General features: G+C 42.3%; 2 protein-coding genes across 2 annotated transcripts; both read right to left on the reverse strand.

Annotated features, from left to right (window-relative positions):
- Positions 1–788: 788 nt before the first annotated feature.
- On the reverse strand, positions 789–7404 carry ccr6b (chemokine (C-C motif) receptor 6b). Its single transcript, XM_026152464.2, has 2 exons — positions 7237–7404; positions 789–2625 (listed from the first exon to the last, which is right to left on the reverse strand). The coding sequence occupies exon 2, from the start codon at positions 2614–2616 to the stop codon at positions 1513–1515; it is 1104 nt and encodes a 367-aa protein (XP_026008249.1). The 5' UTR covers positions 2617–2625; positions 7237–7404; the 3' UTR covers positions 789–1512.
- Positions 7405–9702: 2298 nt separating this feature from the next.
- LOC113012163 (interferon-inducible GTPase 5-like) lies at positions 9703–11971 on the reverse strand. Its single transcript, XM_026152191.2, has 3 exons — positions 11832–11971; positions 10895–11460; positions 9703–10794 (listed from the first exon to the last, which is right to left on the reverse strand). Exons 2-3 carry the CDS (start codon positions 11457–11459, stop codon positions 10172–10174), a joined length of 1188 nt encoding a protein of 395 aa, XP_026007976.1. The 5' UTR covers position 11460; positions 11832–11971; the 3' UTR covers positions 9703–10171.
- Positions 11972–12744: the final 773 nt, after the last annotated feature.

Consider the following 12744-nt stretch of genomic DNA (forward strand, 5'->3'; position numbering starts at 1 on the left):
TTATGTCTGAGGTGCAGCTGTTCAAACACACAGTCTAACACTTTGTGATACTTTTTAAAGGTTTTACACATTTTTCTGGTCAGTACGGCAGCTTTGTCCTCAGTGTTTTTTATCTCTATGGAAACTTTGCAGAGGAACTACAAACGCCAGCACAGATTTTGACTGAAACTAATTTAGTGTATTAGAGACACAGTTTCCTGCTCCAGTGATCATAATTTCTCCATTAATGACAGTTTCATGTGTCATTTCCTGTCCTGAGGCCTTTACGTGGCACAAACAATGACATGTGAGGTACAACATGAACTCACACATCAGTGCTCAATAAAATGTTTTATGTGTGCTTTCAAAAGTCTGACCTGCGCAGAGGTCCCTGTCCTCCACAGCAGGCTGCAGGAGCATGAAACAGCTGGATTATTGAGCACACTATCTGTGCTCGTGTCTGTAGCCTGTGCTTATCAGCACATCTGAGAAAGTCATTGTTGGAAACCGCACACGGTGTCACAATCTGCTGCCACACTTCTCTTTTCACTGTTAATCTGATCTACATCTAGTTTCCCATCTTCCTGTTTCTCCAAAGCCCAGTTTAGCTGTGGTGTTCCCCAGAGCCCCGTGCTCGGCCCACTGCTCTGCTCGGGTTACCCACTTCTTCTCAGACATGATACTCAGAACTGTACGATGATATCTATCCACAGAGAAACCACGCACACAATATCTTAAAAATACATTTTAGTCTGCAAACTTTTGGCACATCCAGTTAAATTAATAATTAATATTGATTAAAACCCTGATATTTTCATACAGTTTTATTCAGATAATGCAAAAACAAAACAAAACACAGGTCTACAAAATGCCAAATATTAAAAACAGCAGGGCAGGTGTACAGCATGCTTCAAGAAAAGAAGATGAGGTTCAAGTGACAGTTATGGGAAGATCCAGAAAATGAAGAAGTTTAGCTTCTTATCTTTAAAAACAGCAGATTTAATCATCATACACAAAAAAGAAGCTCCTGCTGGTGACACGAGAACAGGAATAAACGCCTCGACTGTAATACCAAATTATTCCAACAGGGCGCTTCATTCTCAGATTGCAGGATTATGTGTTTACATGTTCATGTCACAGAAAACCGACCTCGATGTCCCAAACATCCAAACCTGCCCGTTAAAAAAAGTACATTATGTTTAGTTCAGTTAGAGATGCGGTTTATAGCATCAAACTTCATTAGCAAAGAGTACAGTTGCAACCTGCACGACACAGTTACTTCTAAATCACAAGAACAATACGTGAAGTCAAAGCGTGAGATTCTGCTGCTGTGTTTTTAGTTTGATGGATAATAAGCTGCTGTGGTCACCTGTGTTTCTGAGGACAGCTGTTGGACTTGATGTCCAGTTTTGTGTCATATAAACTGGATGCAGTAGATGAGAACATCTCACAGTCTCTATGATTAAAGCACAGTTTCATAGCAAAGCTTGAGAGCGATGAGCGCCAGACTGCTTTCCCTTTATAGCTGAAGTGTTAAGCGCTGAATGACGACATGTTGTTGGAGCCTTCCGACAACTTCAGCCCTGACACGCAGATCTCGGACGTGCCACGTGACGAGCGAGCGGTGTAGATGTACCTTTTGCTGAAGCACCAGAGGTCCAGCATGATCTGGCGGAAGTGGTTCCTGAACTTGACCCCGACGAAGGCGTAGAGGAAGGGATTGAGACAGCAGTGCAGGTAAGCGACGGTCCTGCAGATGTTGAGAAATTTGAGTTTAAGGTTCTCGGCGTCGCAGCTCCTCTGCTTGAACAGAGACAGCATGTGGATCAGCAGGGTCACGTTGTACGGAAGATGGCAGACGATGAAGACAGCAACGACCGCCAACACCACCCGGACGGCCTTGTGCCGCTGGTTGCTCTGTGCCCTCAGCAGCGTGTAGATGATGCAGGAGTAGCAGAACGCCATCATGCACAGTGGCAGCAGGAAGCCAACAGCCATCTGGAGGCTGGGTACCAGCAGCTTCACGAGCGCCGCAGTTTCAGTCTGGTTGAAAGACATCTGACACATCACGGTGACGCGGTCAGACCCCGGGGAGTTATCTTCAGAGGGTTCAGTGTAGATGAGCGTGGGGAGAGTTAACGCCACTGCAAACACCCAAACCGCCAAGCAGATCAGGCGGCTGTAGACGAGGGCACGGGAGCGCGTCCCAAAGGAGCGCGTCGCCCGAACAATCGCGATGTACCGATCGCAGCTGATACAGGCGAGCAGCAGCATGCCGCTGTAGAGGTTAATGCTGTAGGACGACCGGAGCACCTTACAGGCCACCCTGCCCATCGACCAATCGTGCTGCTCGTTGTATATGACGAACGGAAGTGTAGCCACGAAGATCAGGTCGGCCACGGCCATGTTGAAGAGGTAGACGTCCGTCATGGTCTTGGTTCTCTTGTAGAAGCTGTAAGTCACCATCACCAGGACGTTGCCAATCAGGCCGAATCCGCAGATGATGGAGTGGATCAAAGTCTGGGTGATGACCTCACTGGCGTCAGGATCCATGATGCAGAAGCCGTCGTCATCGATATATGTCTCAGTACCGTTGTCATAGTCACCGAATGTCGCGTTTGCAGGACTCTCCGTCATGTTTGCGACCTGGAGAAGAAAAGAAACATGATGAGTGAAGCACTGACTGGAGACATTTGCAGAAGGACCTGAAACACGCTGTCAGTGAAGCTTTGATCATGTGATGTTGTTCAGGTTGAGCAATGAGAAAAGAGACTTCAGAGAGGATCTCCGGCCTCCATTGTTCCCAGTAGATCTGACGTGTTATTTAATGCTCCACCGCTCACAGAAACCAGACGTTGTACATTGTAAAAAACGCTTGTTTATAAAGAATTAAAACACATAAATTGTGAATGTTTCCTGAAAGCTGTCCAGCTGCTGCGCTGCCTGGGTTCGCCGTCCTGGAGCCGACCTTTCTCGTGTCTTTGGGTCAGTCATGTTGACATCAAGGATCCCTCCAGCGTGAAGTGTCTGACGTGCTACATGAGCTGAAGCCGCGGCGTCTGCTTCCACCAGTCAGTGAAGGTCTCGCAGTCACATGTGGGTGTTTTGGTCTGTGCCTCTAATAGCTTCCTGTTTCTGCCACGTATCCACGTAAAGCCGCCACAGCAGCTCTGACCTTAAACTTCAGCACAGTGTCTTTGGTGGTTTTTGTGTTCCTGTCTGCTCTGTGCCACATAACGATCTCTTCTCCAGATGAGTCTGTCTCATCCATTTAACAGCAAACTCAGCAGAACGAGTCTGAGACGCAGATGCAAAAGTTTCAGGACACTGAAGTTGTAAAAGTTTACACACCGCCTGATTTCTAAATGTATGATCGTGTGACGAATAATATTGTAATAATAATTTTTAACATTGAACCAATTTTAATTTGAATCAGATCCTTTGATTTGAAGGAAAACTTTGTAACATCAGTTGTGTTGGGTAGTTTGTGATGTGATTCTCACAAACAGCTGAATTACTGTGATTTCTGTCCTGATCTAAAGCTGCAGTTTTACTTCCAGATGTAGAAATCTGTGGTGCTAAATCTGTGGTGCCAAAAAAAAAGCCAAAATTAATCATCTGTGTGATGACACCAAAGGAAAGCCCTGTGCCATCATTAGAAAGCAGGTTTGACCTCTGACAGACCACTGCGCTGTCTGATGAAAGAAGATATGAAGAGTTCAGCACCAACAATACAAATCAATCCAGCACAGCGTGCACCCTGCACACACCGGGGGTTGAGACTCCTCACACCTTTTCTGGTGGTTTCAGAAAATAAACCATCGTTCTGTGTCAGCTGTTCCTCTGGTTATGAATGACCCACTTTCAGCCCGAGGCGACGCCTGCACAGGTACGCCGTGCTTTGTGCTTCGCTTAGAAAATGATCCGATTGTTATCAGAGGGCATCTCAGATGTAATGAGGTCAAAAAACAAACACTAAGAGCCAAACTGAAGTGAGAAAATCACAAAAAAGGGAGTGCAGAGGCTTTGTGTCTGCAGAACTGCACTTTTTTGCATTGTTCAAACACAAACGAAGATTCTCTGAATCAGATTCTGATTTCTGAAGAAGCCGGCGAGCTCTAACCTCCAGTCCGGATAACATTTCATTCACTCGTTAATTTATTTATTTGTCAATAAAACTATGCTGTCGGATGAGAAGTTAAAATCGGTCTAGATGCAGACAAACCAAATATAATGATGTCAAATCCAAACAGTCAGAATCTTCACAGACTGGCTTTTACTGCTGAGTTTAACTGTTTAGTATTTAGTATTTATTTATTTATTGTCATTGTCAGAGAACAATGAAATTGTTGGGTCAATTTTAGAGTTTTTATGCTTCATTTCAGTTTGTGGCTGTGAGGTCGTCACATCTGTGGCTGTAAAACTGTTTCAGAGCTCGTTTGAATCATTACTAACATAAAAAACAAGATCAGATTTATTATTGTTATTGTTGAGAATCAGAGGAACTAACGTGATGAACTAAACGTGTGGATAAAATGTAACAGTTTCAGATTCACTGAATCTAGATTTTATCACCTCGCTGTTAAATTTTGTGCTTTTTCCAGGAGAAATCTTTAAACTATTTTTAGTAAAAAAAATAAATTTTGAAGTTTTTTTTTTTTTTAATAAAGCATTTTTACTTGAGATCAAACCAGGCCACACGTGGGCCGTGACCTACAGACAGTGTGTCACCTTGATGAGATTAAAGTACCTCATTTGACCTTCTTTGAAATCCTTTCGCAGAATTAAATCATCTAAGACTTCAAACGTCACTTCTTAAACACGACGACTCAGAACTGTTCACAGTTTTTCTGATCTGAGCTGATATAAAGCAGCGAGGGTGGGAGAGTGTGAGAGGCAGAGGAGGATGAAGGGAGGAAGATGGAGGGCAGCGCGTACAGACAGTCCTAACCCATATAAAAAGCAGAGGACATGCAAAGTGTGAGATTTAAATGTCTCACTTTTGATGCATTCATGAACGTGGGTCTGTGCAAGGATCCGTCTGCAGGCTTTGAAGCTGTTTCCCACATGAGCTCGTTCATTGTGTCTTTGAACAACGTGTGATTACAAAGCTGCTAAAATACAGATAATTAAACAGGAAAAGTTTCATTTTTAGTTCCTCTCCACCAACAGTAGTGTTTGAGTTAAACATGCCTGTAACAAAAATAAGCCCACATAACAACAACAACAACAACAACAATAATAATAATAATAATAATAATAATAATAATAATTATTATTAATCCCAGAAATTACATGAAATGAAAACTAAAACTTATAAAGCAACTAAATCAAAAAAATCTGTTTAAATTTAACTAAAAAAATCCAACATGATAATAATTCTGCTTGTTCAGCTGTTTATAATGAAAACAGCAGGAAACGGAGAGAGCTGACCTTCAAAGTAAAAACTTTTAAGCAGCATTAATAATTAATATTATGTGTTGTTTCTTTGTTAAATTTTAATTCATTGATCTGAGGAGACTCCTGTGCGTCCTGAGGTCAGGGCCCAGCAGTCACTGGGACGCCGGCTCACATATTTCACACCTTTTCACACTTCCCACCAAATTAAAATGCTATGTTTAACACATGAAGCTTTACATGGACATGATAATAATAATATTTAAGTGTGGGCTGAGTGTGCCGGTGCTCTGGTTTCCTCCTGCAGGCCACAGACTTGCATGTAGGGTTAATTAGTGGCTGTAAATTAGCTGCAGGTGTGACTCGTCTGTAATCTGAGGTCCAGCTCTGCTTTTACTTCACGTGTTTGTAGAATTGCTGTAACACGTTTCTGTAGCTGCGTTAACAATGAAGCCTCTGCAGCGCCGTCATTAGTCTGACTGACTGTGTCTGTCTCCTAATGTGTGGTTTGCCAATAAGACAGTTTTGGTGCATTGGTGAGGTTTGAAAGTTGAGTTTGGGGTTTAGAGATTTGAGTCACAGCAGTTGTGGAAAAACCATCAAAGCAGATAGAAACGAGGGATGGAAAGAGTTTGGGCGAGCGAGAAGGCGTCAGTTATTTCACATGAAATCAGAGCGCGATGGATCCGTACGAGAGGAGGAAGCATCAGGACAACTTAATGTTCCAGTCACTTGTCCTCGTTTGCTTTTTCCTCACACAGCATTCGTGCTTCTTATAATTATGATAGATGACACAAAAAAACAAGGTCATGGCTCCTCCCACCCAAACGCCTCAGAATCTTTTTTTTTAGGTACATTAACTCGTTTTTTTAATGAAGCATTATTATTATTGTTTTAATGAAACATTGCTACACTTTACTTTCATACTGTGGATGTTTTCTGAGTTCCAGGCCCTGAAATCCACAGCCAGTGGGTTCAGATTTAAGCATTGAAAAAAAATTCCAGCATTTTTTAACAATGTCACAAATCCATCAGATGTTCACATGAAATGTTCAAAGCTGAGAAACACATTGAAGCTCTGTTTAAAAACCAAAGTGTTGGAGCCACAAGAGTCCAGAGCTACAGATGGTTTTCGCTGACAGGCTGTGAGCATCGGTATAAATAAACTGCAGCGGTTTGATATCTGTGACACAGAGGAGCAGAAACCAACCTCAGTGTCCTGATGTTTGATCTGTTTCTGATAAATCACAGTGCATTCTGGGTAAACCTTCGAGGCTCGTATTAGCATGTGGAGCAGGTAGCAGTCAGATTAATCTGTATTTGACCCCACGATCATCTTAATTACGTGATTACCTGATATGTATCGTTCTGTTTCTGGAATGAGGAGGCAGGACATGGATGCTGTTTTCACAGCTTTGAGGAAACACATTTAAGTTCTGAGTAAATGGACCCTGCAGCGCCGCAATAAAGACACAAACAAGAACTTGAACTTCTTTAAAAACCTGCCGTGAGGAACAAATGTGACAGGCTGATATTGCTCTCACTTTACCTCTTTCAGTTCTCACTACCCTCAGTGAGGCTGTTATTAATGAGAAAGGCAGTAAAGAAAAGACAACACCTTTCTAAAAATGCAAACTGGGAACAAACAGGGTTTCATGTTTTTGCAGAACTGGCAGTTCTCCAAATATGAAATAATATCTGTGAAAGGCATTTTATCCTTTAAAGTCTGATCATTTCTTTAAAACTTTAAAATTAATTCTGTGTTGCATCTAAACAAACGTTTCTTTAGATGCAGCACAGTGAAAACAGACACACTAAAATCACAATGCAGTGAGACAGTAAAGTGTAGAGCATGCATACCTTGCAGAGCGTTCTCCCTGAGCCGATATTTTTCTGACTCCTGACAGAGCGGCGGCTCTTTAACAGCTCCTCGCTCTGTGTGGGTAAGAAGACGGTGATGGCACCACAAAGAACAAAACCTCAAAGCAGGCGCAGTCAAAGCCACGTTCTCTCGGGCTCGATGACTGTGAAAAGCTCCTCTGATCTTCGCACTCACACGGAGCTTCCTTATCTGATGGTTTGATCAGCAAAGCCGTCACCAGCCGCGTGGGGACGTTCTCCCTACGCGATTTACCCGCCCCCACAAAGGTCACGTCTGACACGAAGGATTTCTCTTTTTTGTGGGAAACTGTAACATTTGATTTGCTGGCTTTATTTAAAAATGCTAATCTGTTGCCTTAAAACAAACAAACAACAACTTTAGAGTTATGAGATACATTAGTTAAATAAACCCGGCCTAGATTTGGAAGGAGAACCCACAATATTTGCATTGTGTGTCATCCGTGTGCTCCATACACCGCACTGTTACAGTAACACCAGTGACAGTGGTTTGTTACAGTAATAGTAAAAATAAAGTACACCTTTCCTCTATTCTGAGGTCTTTACATATCAGGGAATCATGAAATTCATCCTTTATCAAACACAGCAAGAACGATCTTCTTTGGACAGACGAGACCAGCGTGCAGATGTTTGCAGCACCAGGCCTGATGTGAGTCATAAATCCTGTGTACATCAAAGTAGTATTTACTCATCTGTGAGGTCGTCTGTTCCACAGCTACAACTGGGACCAAACTGGGACCAAACAATCAACAGAACAATGATCCCACACAGAGGAAATCTAAAAAGCATTTCTGGGATTTTTATTAGTTATTTATTAACAGCATTATCAGTGGAAAACAGGTAAATGTACAAATAAATACTGGATACCAAATCAAACATCCAGAAGAATCCAAGTTTCTTTCTTTCTGTATTTTTAATACAGTTTTACATAATATAACATGTTATACTTTATTTAATAAAATAAATTCCATTCAAAATAACAGTTAATAAGTAAATAAACTTCAAAACATTTGAGGTTTTTGCAGGAAGTTTGCCTCCATCTCTGTTGTTTTCTAACTTTGAACAGAAACTGATGATGTCAGACATCAGCTGCAGGTTTTCTGGGAGTTTGAGAGCAAAGCTGAACTTTATTTCTCTGTATTTACGGGATAATATCTGAGACAACAATCAGAGATTGCTCCACAAAGCACCAAGTTCACCAAACTCTAACTTTTAACTCAGAGTTTCCAGTTTCACAGAAACGCATGTAGGTGACAGGACAGATTCACTGTGGCAACGGGTAAACAACGAGCAGAGCTTCAGGGAACTGAGGAAGATGAAGACGATCAATGTGGGGCATCATCATCACTCAGTCACCATCTGGCCAACTTATAGATTATAGATAAAACTGCAGTTCTGCCAAATTTCACATCTGAGTTTTAAATCCAAAGATTCAGCTTCACAGGGATGAAGAGCAGGTGGAAAAAACTGGAGATAATAATACGAATCAAACAGATGAGGCCGAGTTTACTGACAGACCTGTGATATTAATGTCAGTCAGATATTCACAACATCACCTGTGATTATTTTCCATCCCTGTAACTGATCACAACCCAGTAAACGATTGATCACTGATCAGCGTGTGCTCCGTGTTTAGATTTAGATTTCTCTGTGTGAATGTTCACTGCAGTGCGTCTCCTGTTTCCTCTCCTGCTGCTGTTTGTGGCTCCAAAACAAACTGACAGTATTTGGTAGTGAAATGGCGCCACCTCGTGTCTATGCGATGCATTTCACTGACGTCACAGCCAGTTCAAGTTCATCCTTCCTGTCTTTGTTACAGGTGATGAGGCTGTCATCGAAGGACTCAGGATACATCTGATGGCTGCAGTCTGTTCTGTTATTTCCTAGATGCGTTAGTATTCTCCACCATTAATCCTCATTCTGTTTTGTGCATAACGTAAATCTACACCACAGAGTCAAGGTATCTAATATTGCGTCCACCCTGCACCCTGTACATGCACACAGGTGGACGACGTCTTATGCAGAAGGTGCACTCTGAAACAGACAGGAGACTGTAAGGTGGAGTCAGGTGGAAGCTGAAGAAGGAGGAGACAGCCTCTGGGTGGTGTAGAAGAGTATCAGATGACTGAAGTGCTGAGGTAAGTTATAAATGATATAGTGGCTGACCTACACACTAACACTGATGTTTATTTATCAATAACATTTTATTAATAATAAACAGGTGTGATGGTGATAAGTAATATAATTCATATCGTTATTATTTGTGTTGTAGTTTCTCACTTTGGCCACCAGAGGGCAGTGAACACTCATCACAATCCACAGTCAACAGCAAGTAAAAACATCAAAACAACCCCTGATTCTCACATTACATCAAACAGTCTGTTTAACTCTGGAAGCTATGATGTGAAAATATAATACAGCAAAACAACCAGTTTCATCACAATTTATTCAAACAACAAGACATGTTTGAGTAAAGGTAGAAACAGCTCAGATAAATTAAGTTCAGTGAAGTCCCTAAAAATCAGAGAAAACCCCAACAATCAGACATCACTCTATGACGAAAGACCTGGTGACAGAGGGAAGGAAAAACTGCCTTTAACAGGAAGGAGACCCAGGAAGTTCAGCCATCTGCCGCAACTAGTTGAAGCTGGGTCATCGTATCTCCTGATGTCCTGAGGAAGCACTTACACAAAGGAAAAAACATGACAATGACTCAGACTTCTACACTTTACACAGTTCATATCTGAATAATATGATGATGTTTGTTTCTGTATGTATGTGATGATGAGAAAAGTTTGAGTGTGTGAAGCTGACCAGCTGTGCAAGGAGACTGGTTTACTGAGTTTCATGTGTAAAACCCAGTTTCACTGAGTTTCATTGCCTTTTCCTTTCACGCTCAGACCAGAGCCTTATTTAACACCTTCTGAGCGTCTTCAGCGAGCTGGTTGAGGATAAAGTTCAGAACTCTGTAGGTTGTGACGAAGGAGAGGCTCATGGCTACCGGGATTCCCACTATCGGAATGAATCTGGATACTTCCTCTGCTCCAATTAATCCAGCTGCTCCTCCAAGTTGGGCGAACACCTTCAGGAAGAGCTCTTTAGTAATTTCCTTCGCAGCCACTGGTGAAATGATGACATCACGCAGCTCAGTGTATGACACAGCTGTTCTGATAGCGAGTCTCTTCAGAGATTGGACATCGAGACCAAACGCATGTACAAAATGTGTGACAGCACCAATGAGCACAGCAACATCAACAGCAACAGAAAGCCCAGGAACGGGAACAGCTGCAGCAGCTGCAGACAGAGTGGCCAAGAGGTATAAGTGTACCTTTAAAGCCTTTTTCTTCTTGCTGATGACGTCGGGGTTGACGTTGGGCATGACATACAGCAGAGTGTCTCTCTTATCTTTGGGAAGCTCTGTCTCTAAGGTCTCTTGTAAGAGAGAGAAGTCGTACTTGTGGAGCTGAAAACTCGACATTAGGAAGACTCGTGGAGACTCGATGCCCAAGTCTTTGAGTCCTGCGTCACAGAGGAAACATGTCAACACCATCAGATTCATACAAATAAAAAACGATTAAAAACGAGATTTAAATGATTTTGAAAACTCGACCTCACTCACGTTGAACGCAGTCGTCTCTGATTTTTGTGAGAGTTTTCTCTTTGCTGGAGTCGGAAACACTTTCCTCGGCTCGGATATCGTTGTCAATCTTTGAGCGAACAAAGTAGAAATTTTTCTTCATCTTCTGAATCTTCTGAGCGAGTTTCACGTCATTTTCTCTGAAGCGAGTGTCTGAGATGATGAGGAAGAAGTCATACTTGTCAAACCCAACAAGCTTCAGGTATTTCCTTGCTGGGAAGTCTTTGGTTCCGATTCCAGGAAGATCCCATAAAGTGACGTTGGGATTATCTGGATGGGGGTACGGTGTGACCTCCGACGTCGTTTCTGTGACACCAGTAGGAGCAGCTCCCTCGTCTCTGTTCTTTATCCCCCTGAAGGCATTAATAAAGGTGGATTTACCTGCACCACTTTCTCCTGTGATGGCGATATTTAACGAGACATTGGTTTGCTTTTCTAAATATTCTTTAATCCTTTTTGCTGCTCCGGCCGTGTCGTTGTTCTTCAGGGCTTCTTTAACTCCAGGAATTTGTTCTGGGCATGAATCATCTGGATCCTCCATGCTCATCCTGACAGAAAGAAAAACATAAAGACTTTTATTTTGGAATGCAGACATATACTATTGATAATCAGTAATGTTACTGACGGCACACGGACACAGCACATGTGGGCAGTAAGTGATTAAAGGTAAAACGTTAAATGTCGGTAAAAGACGTGTTTATATGAGAAAACACTGAGGCCACCAAAGTCTCTTCCTGGGGTTTGTTGAGTATTTTTACATCCAACATTAACATTAATTTACAAATAATATCTTTCTATAAACCTGAAACTTTTCCTTTTCCTTGACTTGAAAAAATAATTTGTGCTTATTCTCATTCTTGTTCTGATAGGACAGCAAACCTGTCACTTAACTAAGTTTAAGGTAACAGCAGGTACTCACTGGATTCTTCGTACTGTTGACACACACACAGCTGGATCAGCAACAACAGCGATCGGTGCTTCAGTTTGTTCTCACCTGGTTGTTATAGAGGTGCAGAACAGGTGAGGGCAGATCCACAGAGAGCGACCAATGAAAATGCTGCAAACTGAACCAACCAGTTTGTTTTTACTCTTTTTTTAACTGCAGGGCCCTGTTTCAGGAAGCCGGTTTAGTGCAAACTCTGAGTAAGTATACCCTGAGTTAACGAAAACTCTGGGTTTTCAGTTTCACAAAGCGAGTTTAGATTAATTCTGAGTGAGTTACTATGACGACACACTCCGTGAAGCTAACCTGCCCCCTAGCAGGTTAGCTTCAACTAACCCTAACTTTCTCCGCCTCTTTGTCGGAAACCTGACTGTAGGAAGTGTCAGACATGGCGTGCCCCTTCCTTGAATAGCCAGTAGATGTTGAAGCCCAAATTCTCCGCAGAGCTCTCCGCCGGGAGAGAGTGATTAGAGCGCGTTTGGACATTTTATCATTTCCTGATGATTTTCTGTGTGAACGTTACCGTTTTTCAGCACAATCTATAATTTCTTTGAATAACATCCTCAGGCCTAATATTGCTCATGTGACACATCGCGGACATTCTCTCAGTTCATTGCATATTATTTGTATTGCACTTCGGTTTTTTGCAAACGGGAGCTTTCTGTATAATATTGGTGACGCTGAGCACGTTTCCAAGGCTACCGTCTGTCGGGCAGTCAGGAATGTTACAGTTGCACTGAAACGTCTCCTGTACTCGTTTGTGGTTTTCCCCGGTCACAGACCCACAAGATTTATCAAAGAGGGATGCCACAAAATTGCAGGTATCAGGATGAAGAACACTTAATTCATTATATGGTGATACTTGAACTACTACTTAAATTTTACATTT

The sequence above is a fragment of the Astatotilapia calliptera genome, chromosome 19 (assembly GCF_964374335.1).
Source record: "Astatotilapia calliptera chromosome 19, fAstCal68.1, whole genome shotgun sequence".
NCBI classification, from domain to species: domain Eukaryota; kingdom Metazoa; phylum Chordata; class Actinopteri; order Cichliformes; family Cichlidae; genus Astatotilapia; species Astatotilapia calliptera.